The following is a 21259-nucleotide window of genomic DNA, read 5'->3' as shown; positions in this document are numbered from 1 at the left end:
CTGTTGTAAAGCTATGATATATCAGAGTACCCGTTGTAATTTCATGAAGGCATGGGGGGTGGAGCATTCAACTTCTGAGCAAAAGCACCTATGCTGAGATAAGCAGATGTTGAAGCAGCTGTAATTTCATGAGAAGTTTGAACAGGGAGAGATGGAAGCAATGAGGACTCTCACTCCACATGGAAAGGGGAAGACCTCTGTTCCTAGAGATGCTCCCAGAGATAGTCCTAGAGATGAAGATGAGGAAGACCCTTTGCTCCCAGGGAAGGAGAAGGGCCTCTATTCTTACAGATGAAATGCTCCCAGAGATGGGTGAACTTTTGTTTCTGAATGGCTCAACCTTAAAATTGTACCCCAGTAGCTCAAGATTGGACACTCGAAAGCAGTTGTGGGAAAAGCTGCAAGTCGTGGGAAGGGACTCTCACATGGTGTGTGCAGAGAACCAACCCGGGCAGCTGTCTCATTGTGATAATATGTTCATAGCATGGGCAAGAAAGACTCCTCTTCCTAAATGAACTGAACAAGGTTATTACAGAAGTGGTAAACAGACTGAACATCTCAAGGATTGTCTTTTTACATTTTCAGTGGGAGAAGGGAGAAAGGTGGGGGGAGGAGAAGTGTTCTGAAGGTGTGGTATGATTTTATTTTTTCTTTTTCCCTCTTTTAGGTCTGTTAATAAACTTCTTTATATTCTTTCAAGTTTGGTGCCTGCTTTGCTTTTCTCCTAATTCTTATCTCACAGAAGGTAAACAGTAATGAGTATTTTGGACAGAACCCCTACAATTGTAAAATTCTGTTCTTCTCTTAAAATGTGATGAATAATTGCTGAGATCATTTTATATGCTGGAAAGTAAGAACACATTTAACTATGCTAATTCCTACCAAACAAATTTTCATATACTTGGGTGTTTGAAAGCATATGCCAAAAAACCCAGGATGTATTAAAACCCACTATATTTTTTAGAAAATTGCAATAGTTAATATTAAAATTCTAATATATTTGAAAAATATGATAGAAAACTACAGTGCTTTAAAAGAGCAGTCTGGTAAATTACCATCCTTCATCCTCACTGATCTTAATGGGAAAACAGGCCACTACCCATGTCAGTGTAACTTTACACCATGATTGATTTCCTTTCTGATATTATTGCTAAATTATGTACCAGTGTCAAAAACTAGAATTTGGCATAATGTCCAGGGAATAACTTTCTTTTTGTTTTCCAGACTGATCTAGTAGTCCCTCTGTTAATGGGATTTGACCAGATGACCTGAATTGTATTATTTCTACAAGTTTGAGACTTCATATTTACATGCAGAGATGTATTAACAGCAAGATTGTCTCTATTAAACTTTTTCCTTCTCATGTGGTAACACAGATGTCAAAAGAAATATAGATTTGACAACTCCAGTTTAAATTAGATTTAAATTTAAATCAGTTTTTGTTTGTTTGTGGGTTTGTTGGGGGTCTTGGGGGGGGTTGTTGGTTTGTTTCAGTTTTTGTTTTGTTTTGGTTTAGTTTGGTTTCTTAATCAGTGAGTAGGTGTGCATTTTCAGAACTACTGGGATTATTGCATGCAAACCTAGAATCCCTGGTAGGGGTGTATGGCAAAAGGGGAGAGAGAGGAAGAACTTAATGTAACATTCCAGAAGTCAAGATATCTGTTTGTTTTGTTTTACACTTCAGGTTGGCTGCGATGGATAGATACTGTGCAAAAGCAAGAAATTTAATGATTCATAAATATCTCCAAGAAAAGTACATTGACATGAACTGTTTCATCATTAAAACATATTTTCCTGAATCCAATGTCGAGTTTCGTGAACAAATGAAGCTAATTTTATAGATATTCTAGAATAATGCAACAGACCCAGTAGAAGGGTATTTTAGGAGCACACTGAATCCCCAGGGTTATAAAATCTATTTAGAAACAAAGTAAAGTAGTGATATTTTAAGTAATCTGAGCTCTCTGTTAATGTATTTAAACTGTGCTCATATACTTAATTTTAAAAATCTAGTGCTTTTTATGTTCTTTTAAATATAGTGGAAAATTATACTGTGGGTCACAGTGTTTCCTTAAGTGAGTTCTCTCACTCTTATGTTCCTGTCAGTTTGTGATGTGCTATGAATGAAGCCTTTATGCCTCTTCAGCACAGTAGGCTGTAAATTAATAGGTGCAAAGAAAGCAATAGTGTTCTGTGAATTAAGCATCAATTTAGTGCCTCTGTACTTCTCACTTCATACGCGACTCACATGCTGGTGTTAACAGCTAAGTGGTCTCTGTGTTCTTACAGCTAACACAGGCAAGACATTATATGAGTTTAGTCCCTACTATTAGCATAAAGTATATTTACCCTCCTATTTATTTTAAGGTCATAATCCTTGCAAAACATCCAACACACTTTTATGCATACAGATACTAATACGTACTTTTATATATATATTATTTAGCATGAAAAAACTACAAGAGGTAAGTGATGCATTTCAGAAACACTTTCTTCAAATACAAGTCTAAGAACTTTTGCAAGATTTCTATGTGAGATATTATCATAAACTAAACATATTTATTAAGTGAGCCTTAAATAGGTTTGTCTTTGCAGCAGGACTCTGTACAATGTTGGGTTTTTTTAAATCAGATTAACCAAAAGATAATATACATACATATATATATATATATATATATGTACACATACTACATACAATAGAAAGGAAAACGGTGGTCCTTATTCCCTCCAACACTTCCTTTCTTCCAGTGCAATGCCACCAACTCAGAGATCACACACAAATTTGGATGCTACATTTCAGCTTATGTTTGAAACCACTACTTGCACTCTTTTTTCCTGTCTTCATTATGGCCATTTCAGCAATTAGAATCTGCAGTTTTGTCACTGCAAATAGCAGAGCTCATTTCCTTATATCATTTATACTGAATTATTTAATATACACTTAAATAAAAAAAAACCAAAAACCTGTCATGTTCCTCTGTATCAAAACAATAAAAAAACCCAAATTGCTACTAGGATGCTGAAAGCAAAAGGAAGATAATGCCCAGGATAGTAGAAATAAATGTAACGCTGTCTTAAGATACCAATTTCGCTGCAGCTTTGCTTTCTTAAGCCTAGTCAGGTTTCATCTTCTCTCTTACATAAATTTTAGGGAGGGCAAACCGTTCACTAACTGTCCAGTCCACTTTTTTTTTTTTTTAAATTTCCATAGACTCCAAAGATACTGAGCAGTGTTCACTGTATTTCCCCAAGACTGCTAAAAATTTACTTACAACTGTGGATAATTCATTTTTCAAGTAGGCATTTGAATGCCTGAAGAAAATCCATTTTGAAACATGATGATTTTGATAAATATAGCCAAGTACAAGATAGATCACTGATGATATCAGCTTATTAATCCTTATTATGGGAGAACTGTAGGAGTGAAGAAGTTGTTTATCTGCGGATGTTTGGGTTTAGAAACTGCTATTAAAAAAAGAACTGGCTATAGATACTGAATTAATACTTGCTATTTCCCACTCAGGGAATTTCAAAAGACTGTGGAAAGCAATACTTTTAGAACTAGAGTACACCGGTTTCCTGTATGACTTGTTTAGTATACATAGCTGATGTCCTATGCAAAACACTCTGCCAATTTTCTTTATAAATTCCCTAATACGTGAGTGGGGATAATACTTTCTGAGACTGTGCTTAACAGCTCTGATACCAGTGAGACATTCTCTCCAAGATCACACAACTCCACAGGAACTCAAGTTCAGCACTTTGTTTGAAAACTTTTGATACACCATTTTGACTACGAGTAAACCACATGGCTGACTTTAAAAAGAAACAAAAAAAAATGCTTGGGGGTATATGTTTTTCAACCCTTTATCTACGAGAAACCAGGATCAACTATGATTTTTCCATTCTTTATTGGGATAAATGTTAATGGATTTTAGGCTTAAACCATTGAACACAGCAGGAAATGCCGAGGGAGGATGCAGAAACAGGACACATTTCTGGGAGTGAAGGGAGCAGTGGGAGCGTAGATATTGCCAACAGAAAACAGGTAGGAGAAACCCAGAGTGACAAGCATCAGTACCAAAGGCAGCAACTGACCGGACTCAGAAGGTGGGGAGAAGATGTATTCCACTGAGCTTTTTAAAGGGACACGGTGTTTGCCATATTACTTATTTTGGAGATTTTTCTGTCATTTATTCAGTTTCCAATATGTAAATCCCTTCTGAAGATGTCTGCTGTAGCAAGAGTCTGAACGAATGATGTATGGAAGAAATCTGTTAGCAAAAATGTATTTAATTAACAGAATTTTAATTCTACTCAGGTAAATAAACATATTATGAATTAAAAATCTGTAATGTTCTGTCAGGATCACTATATTTTTCAGTCTTAAAAAGCTCTTCATATAGGCACAAATTCTACATTAGCCACTCCCCTTAAAAGTTTCTTTATCCTTCCAATGTATCTTGGGGGTTTGGAACTGAATAGTGCTCTACAGTAAATAAGTTTTAAATGTTTTTGTGTTGCTACATATATTTGATAGGTTGAGTTCAAGTGCAAGGTAACATTATTGCTAATTTCCAAATGTGATAGATTACATAATATTTACATGGAAACTGAAAACTTTGCACCATGAAAGTCAATAGGAAGAATCTGAGGGTAACTATGCAACTTGTTTTCCTGAAAAAAACCCCAAATGTGGTTCATGGCATGTCAGATGGACAGGTTATCCAGTAGAGAAGCTTATACTTATTGGTTTCCTAACCAAAACAGGTAATAGGGGAAATCCAGTTACAAGCTAGAGAAAGGTAAGAGCTTCCAAAAACTAGTAGACAGCAAGAGAACTCCAAGACAAGCATTTGACTTTGCAGAATTTCACTAGTGACACAAAAAAGGAATGATGGTCATGATATCTCTAAGGAGGCTAAAAGAAGTAAGCAATTACCCATAAATTAATAAAAATGTATTAGTTTTCTCAAATAAAAAAGTTGTACTCTAACTGCCTCCCCTTTGTTGCATGGCCATGGCATATCCTTTCTCACCTAATGGAGAAGGAAACAAAAATAGTGCCTTATATTGGCACAGGTATGTCCCAAGCCTTTTTCTGGTGTAGAACAACTTTATTGAAGGTGATCCACAAACGATACATCTTTTTACAGCAAACCAATAGATGGTGCTCTTTAGCTGTCTAATGATGTAATTCTGAGCTAAACATTCAGCTCGGATGTCTGGATCTATGGCCATAGAGATCTATCAAAAAGGTGATCTAGACCACTCCATTTCCTCATGAATAACTTTGCTATAGGCCTCTCACAAGGAGGGTGATAATTAAGATTACAACAGATCTATTAACAGGAGAGAAAGCATACAAATTGAAATCCTACTATTTTGAAATATAACTGAGTGTTTGAACTGGTGCATTTAGCTACGAAACACAAAATAGTATCCAGCTGTTATAGGAATTATTCATTAACACAGAAATAAGAAGTGAGTTTCAGAGGACTCCAGATACTTATGTCAAATTGTATGCCAAGATTATAGCAATTCATTACTACTGCTTTCAAATCACTCTCACATCCACATACACTTTTATGGCCTTTCACTATGATATTGAGATGATTTATAAGGAAGTCATAATAATCTTAAAGGTAATTTTAAATAGTATTAGGAAATTAATTTAGACTAAAAAGTATGAAGTGTAGTTCATTCTCCTGCATTGGCAAATACTGACAAAAATGTGAAGGATAATAATTTTGGCTTTAAATTGAAGCACAGTAAGATAAAATCAATATTATCTGGTCAAAGAGAAAAAAAAAAAATTTTTGAACAAAATTTGTTCAAAATTAAGATTCCAAGTTAAAAAATAATAATTGCAGGATTATTCTTAGTATCACAATCACCTTTCATGCACAGTCTAACAGTATAAGATAACTTGATGGTCTTGTAAAAACCATGGCCAAGCCACATTTACATGAAAAAGCCTGAGTTGGATCTATCTATCTTTGCCCATGTGAATTGCCCAGCTTTACCCAACCTACAAATAATAATAAAAAACCCCAAACTTCCATCTCAAGGAGGAGTCTTGGGAAAGACTAAGAGATTTTCAATAGGATGCTTACCCTAAGTAACAGATTTCTATTTCAAAACTGTGTTTGGTTGAAGTCTGGATTTCTAACATACTTAAGATACTTCTAAGTGCAACCTTGATTTAATTTTAAGTACCATATAACTTATGCAGAGATCTAAAAGGACATGCTTGGAAGAATTTTAAAAGTTATTTTCAATGCTCAGATTTTTTTTTTTTTTAATGTTCTAATAATTAACAACAGAGGAGCCCTTTGGACCCAAAAGATCTGCCTTTTGATCGACGTGGAGATGGGCTCCACACGTAGCAGAGGCAGTCTTATCTGTTATGCTCCCACAAGTTTGTGGCATTGCAAGCAGTAGCTTACTAACTCAAAATAAAATTATTTTACACCTAAAACTCCTTATAAAATAGAAAACTAAGAAAATTATTCAAATTCAAAAAGATTTATTTCACCTACAGTCTAACTGATATTACTCCTACTTCTTTTTACAGATTAAAAGCCTTTACTATGTCCTTCACATTCATTTTGCAAACACTGATGTTCCTCTTTTTAAGCCTGTTGACACTTCTATTGATTCAAAGCAGAATTAAAAATGCGATCACCTATATTCATTCAAGATCCAGAGCTATATAACTGCTCTTTAATTAGAAAAAACAAGAAGAAAAAAACACTCAAAACAAACCAAAAAACCCCCAACAAGCAAACCTTGAATGGCTTTACACCTTCTAACTGTATCATGTACATAAAATAATGTCTCTTAACTCTTTTATAAACTAATTGCATTAGGATGGACCGTATGAGTGATTTTAAAAACAAGAAAAGGTAAACAAATTTTGTTTTCCTTATCAATGCATTGGAAAACAAAACAACAGTCAGCTATATAAAACGGAAATTAACTGAACATCTTATAGAAGGTTTAGAAACGTGTGTCAGATAAGTAATATAATAAATATTAATATTATATAGGAATAAGATATATAATCTATGTAATTACTATAACATAAAATCTCTTATTTACATATTTTATAGATATATCAGATTACTTTCCTTCAGCATTTAGATTCCACTTGTTCTTGCAATTCCATTGCTTTACTTAAAAAAAAAGTCCATCCTGCTTTTACTGCAGTCATGCTGGAGCTGCTTCTTACCTTGCTGATGTATTTGGAGAGGGTAATCCAGACATATTGCATCATGCACTAAAACCACTTAAGAATCATCAGTCTGAAATTACTTTCTTTATTCTTGTTCTCTTTCTAGGTTTTACAGTGCTCATGTATGTGTCTTTTTTTGCTTATTTTACAGCAAATATTCCTTTAAGGGAAAAAACAATCCTAATTACCAGACTGTGCTAATGGAATATGTGTCTCCTAATATAGAATTAATGTCTAAAGCTGTTGACATGATGCCAGATACAATAAAAGGGAGCAATTAAAAAAAAGTCACATTTTAAGATGATAACACCCCTAGACCATTAGTTTTAAGTATGGAACAACTTCCCATTTAAACACACAGCTGATTTTAGCATATTACAGAATGCACTACATTTAGCATGGCTCTAATGTCGCTATGGTAACTGTTCTGGCTCAAATATAGCTGAATGTGTAGCTTCATTCCAAATTTTCCAATAATCCTTTAAACATTTCTTACAAAACTCCCCATAGCTTCTCCAGACTTTCATCAGTGATACTGTACCAATCCTTCACTGATATCACCGATGCCAGTACTGTTTAGTGTCTTCATCAGTGACATGGGGAGTGGGATAAAGTGCACCCTCAGCAAGTTTACTGATGATGCCAAAATGTGTGGTGACGTTGACAAACCTGAGGGATAGGATGCCATCCAGAGGTACCAGGACAAGCTCGAAAAGTAGGCCATAGAAAACTCATGAGGGTCAACAATGCCAAGTGTAAGGTGCTGCACCTGGGTCAGGACAACCCCCCGTATCAATGCAGGCTGGGGTATGAACAGATTGAGAGCAGCCCTGCCAAGAAGGACTCTGGGGGGCTGGTGGGTGAGAGGCTGGACACAAGCTGGCACTGTGTGGCCCAGAAAGCCAGTTGTGTCCTGGGCTCCATCAAAAGCAGCATGGCCAGCAGGGCAAGTGAGGGGATTGTGCCCCTGTGCTCTGCTCTGGTGAGACCCCACTTGCACTGCTGCATCCAGCTCTGGGATCCTTGGAACAGGAAAGACATGGACCTGTTCAACCAAGTACAGAGGAGGGCCACAAAAATGATAAGGCCTGAACACCTCTCATGAGAAAAGGCTGAGAGAGTTGTGGCTGTTTAGCCTGCAAAGAGAAGTCTCTGTGGAGATCTTGATCCAGCCTTTCGGTACTTAAAAGAGGTTTATAAGAAAGAGAGGAACAGATTTTTTAGCAGAACCTGTTGTGATAGGACAAGGGGTAATGATTTTAAAGAGGGTAGATTTAGACTACATATAAAGAAGACATTTGTTGATAGTGAGGGTGGAAAAACACTGGAAAAGGTTGCCCTGAGAGGTGCTGGATGCCCATCCCCAGAAACATTCAAGGTCAGGACTGAGCGACCTGCTCCAATTAAAGAAGTCCTTACTCACAGTAGAGTGCTCTTACTAGATGGTCTTTTTAGGTTCCCTCTAATCCAGATTATATTATGATTCTATGATTTTAGGAACGCACAGTAAATCCAGGTTTTAGTGATCAGTGCTAAATAATCTCCAACACACCACAGACAACAAGAAAAATGTTGAGACTGAATTCTAGGAGAAAATAAATTCTTATTATATCTCTGATTTCCAATGTAAAGCTGATCGATATTACATGAGATCAATGTAGAATGTTTCCAATGCCTTCTGCTCATATTCTACTTCATCTATTACCAGAAATCAAAAGCACAAGCATGTTTTTAAGTGTCTAGTAGCGTGCCTTATACGAAATCAAATGGACAGACTTTTATGTTCTGCAGCAAAATTGCATTAGTTCTTCCCCTTCAAGATTTCAGCTCTGATCCTTAGAAGTCATCAGAAGAAAACTCTGTCATTGATGATTGTTGTGTATGTCTGTGCATGAGTGAGAGGCAAGGGAGTACTCTCAGGCTGTGCTTCGGACAGACATGAACACTTAATTTGGTACCAAGATGCTTCACTGACTGCCATTACACAACTTTGGGTCATGTGGAAATGTTAGAGAGTAATCTTGTGACATAAATCTACATGTGTCTTGCAACCAAAGTTTTTACATAGTTTCCAAGCATAGTTACCACACATTTTTATTGCTATATTTTCAAAAGATCAGATGCTAGCTAGAACTTCACAATTATTAATGTATTGTACTGTCTATCCTGTTATGACATTAAAATAACAGTGGGATTGCTTCCTATCTCTAGAAAGGCATTCTGAAAATAATAACCATCAGTCATCTGTGAGTAGATCTGCATTTTTCTAGGCTAAATTTTATAGCAATGGTGCATATGTCAAGCACAAGACGTTCTCAGAGATGAAAAGGATGAAAAACCTGCATATGTAGCCTGCAAAGAAATCATAATACAAACTGTTCCACAATTTAATCCATTCCCACAGGCAGAACTATCATCTTTTACTTAGTAGAGAGAATGTAGATTTAGTATTACAATTACTAATCCCTAATATTGCTAAGCAAACAGATTTAACATCAGCTAGCATAAAGATAGTAATGCTTGCACACGAGTACATGTAGTAAGACTGAATTATAGCCTGTTTAAAAAAAGATGTCATCTATTAGCTGTCTATATATTCCTGTTTTACTGAGGCTGACTTTTGCTCACTACTTTCATTGTTGAAGTACAATACCATAATAAGTCATTCAAGACACAGCATCAGAAAATGTTCTTATACCAACTTCAAATATGTAACATGAATTAAAACCTCACTTGTAAGATACCTTACAAATATAACTCTGGAAGATGGAGGAAAAGAAGAGGAAGGGTAGAGATGTGGAAAGAAACAGAGGCAAACTCTTTTTTTCCGTTCTGAAAGGTGAAGGGGTCCAAAGAAAATGCATAAAAAATGGTCATTACTAACAGGTAGAAAATAACTTAAATATCCTTTAATATCTTTTCAGATAAGCACCAATAAAAGAAAAACAGGAAATGAGACCTTTACAAGATCTCTGACTTACCATATTGATGGTGCTTCTGTTCCACTGATCTCTAAGAAGTCATATCCTTCCTCTAACTGGAAGTCAGTAAAGACCAAAGCAATGGTGTCTCCTGGTTCAGCCAATATGGTCCAGGTGCAATCAGCATTATTTTCATACTCAGAAGGGAAGTGTGGACTTGAAATAGTTCCACTTGTCCCACGTAGTGTCCCTCCACAAGCTCCTTCAGCTGATGAACAGAATATCAATTACTAATGAAGCTGCACTTCAAACAAGTGAAGCACCATCCATGTTTCTGCCATAGCAAACCCATCTCTTCTCTACCCACTGAGGATCCATAAATATATGCACACACAGGAACAAAATATTATCCAGGTGAATGGAATGGAATGGAATGGAATGGAATGGAATGGAATGGAATGGAATGGAATGGAATGGAATGGAATGGAATATTTTCTGGCCTTTAAGCAGCAGAGGTTTTTGGTTTTGGTTTTCTGACTTTTTTTTCCCTGTTGGTGTCACTTTAGCATCAGGCCAAACAAGAATGAAGGTTGGAAGGGACAGCTATTTTGAGCTGGTTTGGACAACCTGGCTCTGCCGAAGTGTGCACAGAAGAAGCCTAAAAAAGACCTGGGCCCAAAATCACAGAAACACAGTTAGACTCTCTGTGATACAAATTTAAAAATACTGAACAATTATTTTCTTCCACTTATTTCTTATTAAAAAAAAAAAAAATTCTTATAGATTTAAAAGCTGTCCTAAACTAGGAAGCATTAATAACATCATACTATCCTTTCTATTTTTTCTTTTTTTTTTTGTTCTGAATCAGGATGTTTACAGATGACAAATGAATTCAGAAGGTTTTGTTGCCAGGTGGACCTTGCAAGGTTCATGCATCATCAGTTAATAATATACAGTTTTTAATGATTATTAACAAATTTTTTTTTAAAAATGCAAAGCATAGGAATTTCCTCCTAAATCTTGAATGTTACTTAGTATTTTGCCAAAGGATTTAGCAAACATCTTATATCTTCCTTGCTCAGTAAGATTTCATTGAAAGCTTCAAAAACTTGTGGATTATCAGTAGTATTTGGTATTTGGAACATATAATTTAAAAACCCCAAATAAAAAAATATGTCATCCATACAATTCATTGACATAAGAATTTAAAAATTCTTCAGGTGGCTTTTGCTGTTTGATAATGTGGCTATGAAAGCTAAAGCAATAGTAATTAAAAATATTTCCGCATAGGTGAAGGATCAGAAGAGATGCATTTCATCATGCGGTTTTACCATCTTAACTTACTGCTACTATCATTAGGTATTATTTGCATACTATAACGTGGAGATTTAAAAACACATAGTTTGGCAGGGTGCATAACACAAGGAGCTTATTGTCTAATTAGAATAATAACTGAATAGCTAATTAAGACAATAGAAAGGGGTAGGAGTAGAGCTGCTCTTCTCAATCATAATTGAAAGCCTGTCAGTGAAAGTGTATTTTAAAAGAAGACTCGGAGGAAAAAAGGACTCATGTGAATCAAAGGAAGAATACTGTGGCTGGACATTAGAAAAAGGAGACTACTAAAAGGGGCTAAATAGCTGATAAGTGATGGAAATTAAAGGAAGAATTGGAAGTAAGGTAGAAACAGAATAATTTCTTTAATGTTTAAGTAACATATAGAGCATTAATTTGACTAAAAAGAAGAGAGAAAGCTGCTGAAGGGTTCAAACAGGTATCTATCTTTACTATTCTACATGCAAAGTAAATTTTGACATACATAAATGTAACATAACCTTGGCTACCAAAGCCTTACTGATTTAATTTCTTGGCACACAGATTTTTCAGAGGAGGTCATGTCTTTTCAATTAATTTCATATCTTACTTTTCAGACCCCAATATTTATGTGTTCTTTTTTAAAATGAAGGAATAGGGCTAGAATAGATCGAATCTCCTAAAATATTTCTTTTTGTTGGTGAAATCAGGCCATTTCTGTGATTCCTTCCTCAATTTCTGGCTTTTCATACAGGGTATATTGAAAAGGCCATTGTGACTCTGAGGAATGAAAGGGGGAAAGGAAGTGAAAATTAAAGAACCATGGATAAAGCTGAGAATCAAATTCAAATTTCCTGATGCATAATACATTCAAAGATTAAAATAATTTGAAAACTACTGTAAATCTATAATAAATCAGACAGGAGAATTGAGGTTTGTTAATAAATGATATCTGATATGACCCTTTCTCCTAGTGTTTTTGTGTGTGTTTTGGTTTTTTGTTGTTGTTTCGGTTTTGCTTTTGTGGTTTTTCTTTTTTTTTTTTTTTTTTTTTAATTAAATAACTTTCTAGCAGTTCATTTCAGATCATCATCCAACCCAGCAAAGAAAAACAAATTAACTTCATACATCCTGTGCCTGCACTTTTGAGTTTCAGTTTCTAACACATAACAGTTCCACCTGTATTCTTGAAAGCCAGCAAGCAGACTTTTCCCATGCAGGGTAACCAGCAAGATGAGCAAAATCCTAAGTCAGCCATATCTCTTTGGTGCTAGCTGCTGCTGTTAAATTTCGTTACGACAGCATTCTCAATTATACCATCTCCCACTGTGTTTGTACTGACATTAAGTAACATACTAGTGGTAAATACAATACTCCTCACTGTTCCTGCTAGAGGCCTTGAATAATCTTTGCGCTCTAAAGCTCAGAATTTTACATCTGAAATGTAGTTCATTATTTCTGACAGCCACATGCAAAAATCTAAATTTATACACTGTGCATTACCAATGCGAGCCAAAGGAACTCACACTACTACAGCTATCTGCCCAAAGGGATGCACAGCTCTTTAATCTATTCACAACACCATTTTGAAGAGGTTTGCAAGAAACCAAGCTAACACAGAAACAGAAAGAGACCATTAGTCAGCTAGGTAAGACCGCAGAAACCAGCTTGAACCAGAGAGTATTTTCTCTCTGACAGATGTGGATATGCTTTGGGAATTTCCCTCGTCACAAGTGGTACACAGGCTAAGGCAACCAGACTGTTGAATAGTAAAGCATTGTTTAAGGGAGTGCAGGCAGGCAGGATATGGCCATACTGCTCAGACAGTAGGATGCAAACTGTCTAGTCTTACACAGCTGGTCCCAGAGCTAGTTGGCCTCCTTGGACTGATCATCGTTTTTGGCCATGGCCTTCTCTATGTCATGCTTTTGAGAGAGTTAGAACAGTGCTCAGGAATCTTAATGCATCACTGTGCTTGCAGTAATTTGATAGCAGATAGTGCCTGAGGCTTCATGAATTCAAACTCTATGTGATTTACAAATTGCATTTTAAAATGTGCAAGTAATTAATTCCAAACACTTATGGTTATTTTCAAGTTGTAAGCAACTGCACAAAGTGCTGTTTGTATCAGCATAAATGACTACTTGAAGTATAAAGCTACAAACATTTGGATCTCTCAGTAGTCAGGAATTAAGTGCTCCAAATTTAGAGAATATGCATCTCATATAAAGTACATATGCAAAAACATATGGCTGGCACCACTTGAAAAAAAGTATGTACACTGTATAGATGTGTAGCTTAGATAAAACAGATAAACATATCCATCAAGTTTATGCATGCAAAAAATCAAAAGTACCACCATGGAAGTCAGTGAAAAACCTTTCATTTTTCTTCAAGATAGAAAGAGTGATTTCACCAAAAATAATAATCTGAAAATTTTAGTAAGCCATGTTTTGCATAAATGAATCTTGCTACAAGTGGGATGCAAGTCTTGATGAGCATATAGCCAAGGATGAAGAAAAAAATTGGTATCTTAGAAAACATTCTTTGAATTGGTTAAGGTATCTTTTGAACATTCAATCATTTTTACAGGACTTTTCTCTCCTCACCACACAAATGCTTTCCAGAGTGCAATGTTCTGTATTCCATATGCCTTTTTTAATATAAAAGATAATAAAATGGTTAGGCAAGTAAAATAACATTTATTGCATAATGAAACCAAAACTAAACAAAGCTGAAACCTTAAAACTAACCTGACCTTTCAAAATTAATTTAGAATCTTTCAAAATTAATTAAGAATCTGAATTGAAATATTGGAGTTGGCTATTCCACTTGAGTTTATATTGAAAGGTCTTCATGTGAAAAACCACATTAATATGTTACTCTTGTAACATAAGTGATAAAAACACAGTGGTGATTTAAAATACAAAATTCATAGTAATAAAGTTTTTCTTCTTATGTCATTGGTAGTCATTTCCTTATCTATCACCAGCAATAGCATAGGTGCAATTAAAAACTTGAGTGATATTTTATGAATCGTCATCAAATGACATATTGTCATTTTGAGTCACATTTTATAAGTCTTATCAATTAAAGAAAATTGCTGCTTTAGAGGGTTCTAAATGAACCTCGGGCATAAATTATTCAGCAAGCCTTATTAAAAGCTTCACTGAAATAGTTCTTTATCAAGACTGGAGAGCACTTCCATGTAGAGAGGTCTGAGGGTTTGGGTCAATGGCAAGTTGAATATGAATCAGCAGTGCCCCAGCAGCCAGGAGGGCCAACCATATCCTGGGGGGCATCAGGCACAGCATTGCCAGCCAGCCAAAGGTGACTGTCCCACTCTGCATAGCTCTGGTATGGCCCCACCTCAGGTACTGTGTGCTGTTCTGGACATCTCAGCATATGAAGGACATCAAACTACTAGAGTGTGTGCAGAGGAGGTCCTGAGGGCAAGACTTAGGAGGAGTGGCTGAGGTCATTACTTGGCTTGTTCAGCCTCGAGAAGGCTTAAGGATGGCCTCATGACAGTCTGCAACTTAACCCAGGCAGGCAGCAGAGGGGGAGATGCTGGTATCTGCCTGGTGACCATCGACAGGACACAAGAGAACAGAAGGAAGCTGTGTCAGAGGAAGCTGAGACTGGACATTAGGAAAAGGTTCTTCACTGGGAGACCAGCCAGTCACTGGATCAGGCTACCCAGGGAAATGGTCATGGCACAGACCTGTTGAAGTTCAAGGAGCGTTTCCATGATGCTCTTTCTTAGTCATGTGGTTTAATTTTACGTAGCCCTTCAAGGAGTTGGAGTCAAGGATCCTTATGGCTCCCTTCCAACTTGAGACAGTCTATGATTCTAAGATTTATTCAGTTCTTTATTAAATAGCATTTTTCTGTAGTTTGTTTGTGAGAAAGTAGATAACTGTACCTCATTTAAAAAAATCAGTACAGAGAACACATCTATGAAATAATGATGAATGATTACTTACACAAACACATGCTCTGTATATTTTCAAAAAGGTTAATATGAGGAGTTTGTTAAATAACTTTTTAAAAATAGGACTTTAAAATTACCATTTTAAAATGTCTTACTGACAAAAACCTAAAAACAAGTCATAGTATATGCATGGAAAGTTTAAAAATAACTTCTAGCACGTCAATGCCAACTGTCAAACTGCTAAACTGCAGATTCAGAATGACCAAACACATCACAAAGTCTTACAATGGTGTAGCATTATGCATTCATCTGATAGCTCATTTACCTAATTTAGTTCCAAAAGGCAGACAGCTATTTAACCATCAAAATATATACCTTCACTTCTTTATCTTCTTTACTGTTTTAGGTTTTTACAGACTTTATTTTGAATAGGTAAAAGCTCTGCTTCTTTTCTGTGTTATAAAAAATAGAAACTTGATAGAAGTTGCTTGGTTTTTTTTCTATCATCACTTGAATCCAGATGTACTGCATCCCAGCTAAGTTCTCTAATCAGTCTGCCTCCCTTTCTCAATTTCTTCTCTTGCTGTTGATCAACTTCACATAAATTAAATACTCATTAGACCATGCATCTAAGATTAATTTTATTTCTCTCTCCACGGTTGTCAAAGGGCACTTCAAAATAATTTGGATTGCTCTCTAAGTAGAATGTTTGGGGGGTTTTTTTGGTTAGAATTTCAGGAATTATTGTGATTTAGGAAAACAGAATCTATTTTACATATATTAAATAATCATATTTCTCACATGAAGTTAATAGTATGTACAAAATAGAAACACACAAATTGTTGCAATTTGTTTAGGGACCTGTGGGCAACCATTCCAGCTGCAGCACTACCTTGAACATTTTAGCTTTGACATTCCAGTGACCTTGATCTAAGTAGACCCTGGTGGGGTCATTCCACAGTTATGGGCCCTGAGAATACTGGACTCAGGTGGGTAGTCTTGCACAGGTTGTTTTTATTTTTTAAACATTTTGCTTAATTTATTAAGCTTGAATTATTTATTCTATCATATTGGTTGTTATATTACAAAGACCTATTTCCTCTCTATCCACTCTGGATGGGATATCTGCTGTATTGGTCAAAAAAGTTGTATTTTTCAAATAATACAGAAATAGTGATGGACTAATTATTTGTCACCCTGGCAGAAAAGCTCATTGATTAATTGATAGTTTGCACTTGAGCAAACTTAAAATCAAAACCCCAGCTCTAAAATTTTTTTAATGCAAAAACCTGGTTTAAGAGAAGAGAGTTAAATTAAGAAGTTCAAAAATTAATCAGCAGTAATTTCATACTCTCTCTCCCACAGAAATAAAAGATCAATCTTCAGAATATCTTGTAAATATTATCTTATTTTACAGTAAAGTATCCTAAACTATTTTCCAGTGATGATTATCCCTCACTTCAGAATATATTTTTGACACTGATAATATATCTAAAAGTAACAGTCTACAATGAATGAACAGTAAAGTCCTAATTTTAAAGCAAAAAGAGAAAGGGCTGAATTCTTTGAGACCAAATTAATGATTGTTGAAAATTTCACTTTTTTTTTATAATAATTAGGAAAGTTAATCCAGTTATTCCCGTAATTCTATGGGCAGTTATCAAATCCTTCATCTTTTTATGACTGCCTCTGAAGTGTTTTTTTCCTTTTTAATAAATGAATCTTTCTCTGATATAAACTTTGCTCATATTTCTAATGGTCAGGCTCAAGTTTTGTTTTCCATTCTTTGACTTTACTTTATTATTCTGGATACCTCGGCTATGTTTTCTTATACTGGTCATCTCATTTTTTCATTTACTCCCAGCTTCCAGGCCCTTTATTTCACAGATCAGTCTTTGACCTGGCATCTTTTCAATTTTTTATCAGGCCCCTCCATACCTACTGACACATGTTAGAACAAGAACATCTAAACATAAATACACGTATGTGAAAATATATATATACATACACACACACACACACACACAGATATATAAATGAGTACTTGTAGCTGTGTCCACACCTCTGTTGGGTGTGATCTACTAGTCCTGCACTACTGTGTAAGAAATTACACAGTATCTGCTTTTCAATCTGCTTTTCCTGAAATACTTCTCTGACTTATTTTACTGGTTACAATGAGGGCTTCCAAATTTCATCTCAATGTAAACATTGCACCAAATCAGATTATTCTGTAAGTGAACAAAATTGCTCAGACAGGAATCTACTATTTCACTGTAAAAATTATAGACTATAGGGTGGATACAGGGAAAATATTATCATGTAATGTAACATTAATAAGCAAAATTATTGGAAAATGTTCTTTTTATTTCCCTTTTTAATTTTTTTTTTATTTTTTTATTGTAAACATGGATAAATGTGGGATCAGGACATCTTTTCTCCTCCTTAAACTTATTAAGCAGTATTTGTCTAAACATCAACTGGCTGAGAAGAAATTATATCAGAGAATTGCTTGCTACCACAGAAGGTACGGATAATAACAAAACCATCAATTTCTCTTAGCTTTTTTTTTTCAAAAATATCAGCTCTGCATCTCAGTTTATTTTATTCTAAGTGAATCATAGACTCTTTTTCCTTTCTTCCTTTATCTAGGAATATCTTTTTTAATTTTTGATATATATAAATATACCTGTATGTGTGTGTGTGTGTGTGTATGTAAAATATATATATTTTAACCGCAATATTTCTTCAGTAATAGTTCTTAAATCTGAAACCTGATTAATTATTACTTCTTCCTTTTGGACTTTTCTGACATATGATCTTTTTTACTTTATTGTCTTCTTTATTTTCCCTCCAATAGATGGATGTGTTTTTAATGATAATATATTACATGTTCTTCTCTTCACAGCTACTTTTATTGTGAGAAAAAGCTTACCATTGTAATATCACTAATCCAATTTGTATTCCTAATGTTAGTTTCATAAAAATCTCGACTCATGCAACTATAATCAACTAGGGATTCTCAAAATTACTGAGAATTGAGAACCTAATTATAAAAAGTTCATTTAGAAGTAGTCACATATCATAAATCAGCTATTAGAGGAACTACTGAAGAGAATGAAATTAACTTTCAAAATGTGTCAGACTTGTACTGCACACTATTTCAACCTCAAGACAAAGAAGGTAAATGTTTCGGGTGATCCTATTATGGTAGCTGAGATTGAGACAAAAAAGACCTTTTTAATTCTCAGGAAAAAACCCATATTAAAAAAATATAGGTGAACCATTGATTCTCTCTGAATATTTTTGTAAGTCACCTATACAATTTTTTTGCAGAAACTCATGGTAAACTTCCTGGCTTTCTTATAATAGTTGAAAAGTCCATAGTTGCTCTTATTTACCTTATGGAAAAATAGGAATAAGTTTTAATAATTACCTCACATTTCAGGATTTACCTTTGAACTTTTCTTTGCTGATTGTTTTCTATTTGGGGGAGCCAGAGTTTTTTTTTAAAGAAAACAGAAAAAAAAAAAAAAAGCAAATGTCTTGACAGTAAACTTCTCTAAACTTTATAAAAATATCATTGACTCATTTGACTTTTGTTCAGAGTTCATTCTATGCCATCAATGAGCTTACAGTACAGTCCAGCTCCACCACTCTCACTATGGCTACACTTTAAAAAGAGAACCTCTGAAACTGAGCAGCAGCCAGTGAAATAAAATGGCAAATACAAGAATCAATGTTGTCTACATCCTCCTGGAGACATAGAAGTTCACTAGGAATTCTGGCAAAAACAGCAGTTATACAGTTAGACAATCTATAAATTATGGGACACCAGCTTCTTAATGTTTCTAGAATTATTATGCAACAAAACTGTAGAAAATAGTAATTTTTCAGCATCAGCAAAACTAGGGAAACATATCACAGAGAACAAGGCTATTAAGATTTTTTAGTATATAAGCCACAGAGCTTTATTTAACTCTGTAACATTATCTTACATGTGTACCATGAAATTAGTTTATGATGACAAGAAAGAAGACTACCATCTGGAAACAAAACTGTAACAAAAGATGCTTTCATGGAAAAGATCAAGGTTCTTAGAGAAATAATAGGGGAACATGTCTTGCTTGAAGACATAGTGAATGAAAAGGACTACCTCATGGCATATGTTCCAGACTGATAAAATGAAATAAAAAAAGGAATGTCTAAAATCTCTTATCAAATCCACATTCCACATGGATTCTAAAATTCACTGAGGCAATGGCTCAGCTCACATAAATCATTAGCTGTTAAATAACTTTTATGTTATGATCCTCATTTCTTGTCAGAATGTACACAGAATTCTTTGGATTTCATGTAAGTTCTGCAGGAGGTTTAGGACCACACTTGATTTTTTATTGAAAGATTATATTCACAGAGTTAAAAATTATGGACAGAATTTCAGTCCTGTTAAAGATATTTGTATGTAGGCAAACACTGCCAAAACAGGCAGTATCTGCAGAAACAGAAGAAATATTTAGTAGACATTGATTATACCATGGACTCATTTATATTTTTCTGACACCTGTTTGCTGCCTCTTACTAAAAGGACAAAAAAACCCCAAAAAACCAAACATCTAAGATCAGACGCTGAATGGTTTGAAAATTTTTGTTTCTTTCTGTTTTGAAGCACTAGTAAAAGAAATCTCTGTTGAAAACTGATTGAAATCAAATACAAAAAACAGACATGGCCAAAATATTTGTTGGGTTTTTTTGATTATTAACCCTTGCATTTGTTTTGGAGCACAGAAAATTATAAAATATTTCTTTGCTGTGAGGAATTACGATATAAGAGCCCTCAGTCACAAGTAACCGTTACTGGGTAAAACAGTTGCCCTTTGTTGCTCATCCACAGGGGTACCAGTAATACTGCTGAGGCAGTGGTAGTAGTAGCAGTAAAGGGCATCCACAGGACATGAGAATAGGCTGAAGAGCACAGGAGACCAGAGGGGTTCTCCTTAATACAAGGGGAAAAGTTCAGGTAGGAGTATCAAATTCCAGCAGAACAAAGCTTTACTAAGGAGCTGGTGCTGGGCAACAGGGCTTCGATCTCTTTGACTACAGGGTGCCCTTCAAGGAATGAGGACAGGAGGGGAGACATAGGATTTGCCTGTCTGAACAGGGCAAGAGTTTTGCTGACCTAGTGAAGCGAGCTCTAAACTAAGTTTGTCATGGACACAGGTGAAAACCTAAAGGGAGAACAGGCCCATGGAAGAAGACGGGGTGGACAAGGCAATGGATGTTTCTCTCCCTCCCTCTCACAAAGAAGCAGGAAGCCATTTCATGTGCCTGTATGCAAAAATGTGCTCTATGGGAAAAACTGAAAGTGCATATACAGTCACAGAACTGTGGTGTTACTGAGATCAGAGACTTGGTGGGACAGTTCACCCAACTGAAGGGCTGCAATGGATAGACACAGACTCCTAGGAAATGCAGGGAAAAAGGAGAGGCTGCACCTTACACAAAGTAGGATCTTGAAATAACAGAGTTCTCTCTGCTGCACTATAGACAGTGAGCTCTTGAGCTCCTGTGGGCTAGAATGAGAAGGGAAAATCAAGAGGGAGGTTGTTATGGTGAATATCTGTTACAGGCCATCTGACTGAGCAGTGATCAAAACTGTTAAAGTACTAGAAGTTTCCCAGACACTAGGTCTGGTTATGATCAATGATTTTAACCACCCCAGCATCTCTGGGGATGGGAGCACAGCAGAGGGCAAGCAATGAACTAGATAGCTAATGTCGTTTAGAATAATTTTTTTAATGCAGGTACTGGAGAGGGCAAGTTGGACTAGGAGTAAAGAACATTCAGATAAGTGAT

At 35.5% G+C, this 21259-nt stretch overlaps 1 protein-coding gene across 1 annotated transcript in view; it reads right to left on the bottom strand.

The window, feature by feature from the left end:
• CSMD1 (CUB and Sushi multiple domains 1) overlaps positions 1-21259 on the bottom strand; it is a 1107925-nt gene that overhangs the window by 510431 nt on the left and 576235 nt on the right. Inside the window, exon 5 of the mRNA XM_017739215.1 lies at positions 10219-10426. Coding sequence (XP_017594704.1) covers positions 10219-10426 — 208 coding nt within the window. The remainder of the gene's footprint in view (positions 1-10218; positions 10427-21259) is intronic.

Source organism: Corvus brachyrhynchos, unplaced genomic scaffold (genome assembly GCF_000691975.1).
Source record: "Corvus brachyrhynchos isolate BGI_N302 unplaced genomic scaffold, ASM69197v1 scaffold136, whole genome shotgun sequence".
NCBI lineage: Eukaryota > Metazoa > Chordata > Aves > Passeriformes > Corvidae > Corvus > Corvus brachyrhynchos.
This window is presented reverse-complemented; position numbering and strand designations above follow the sequence as displayed.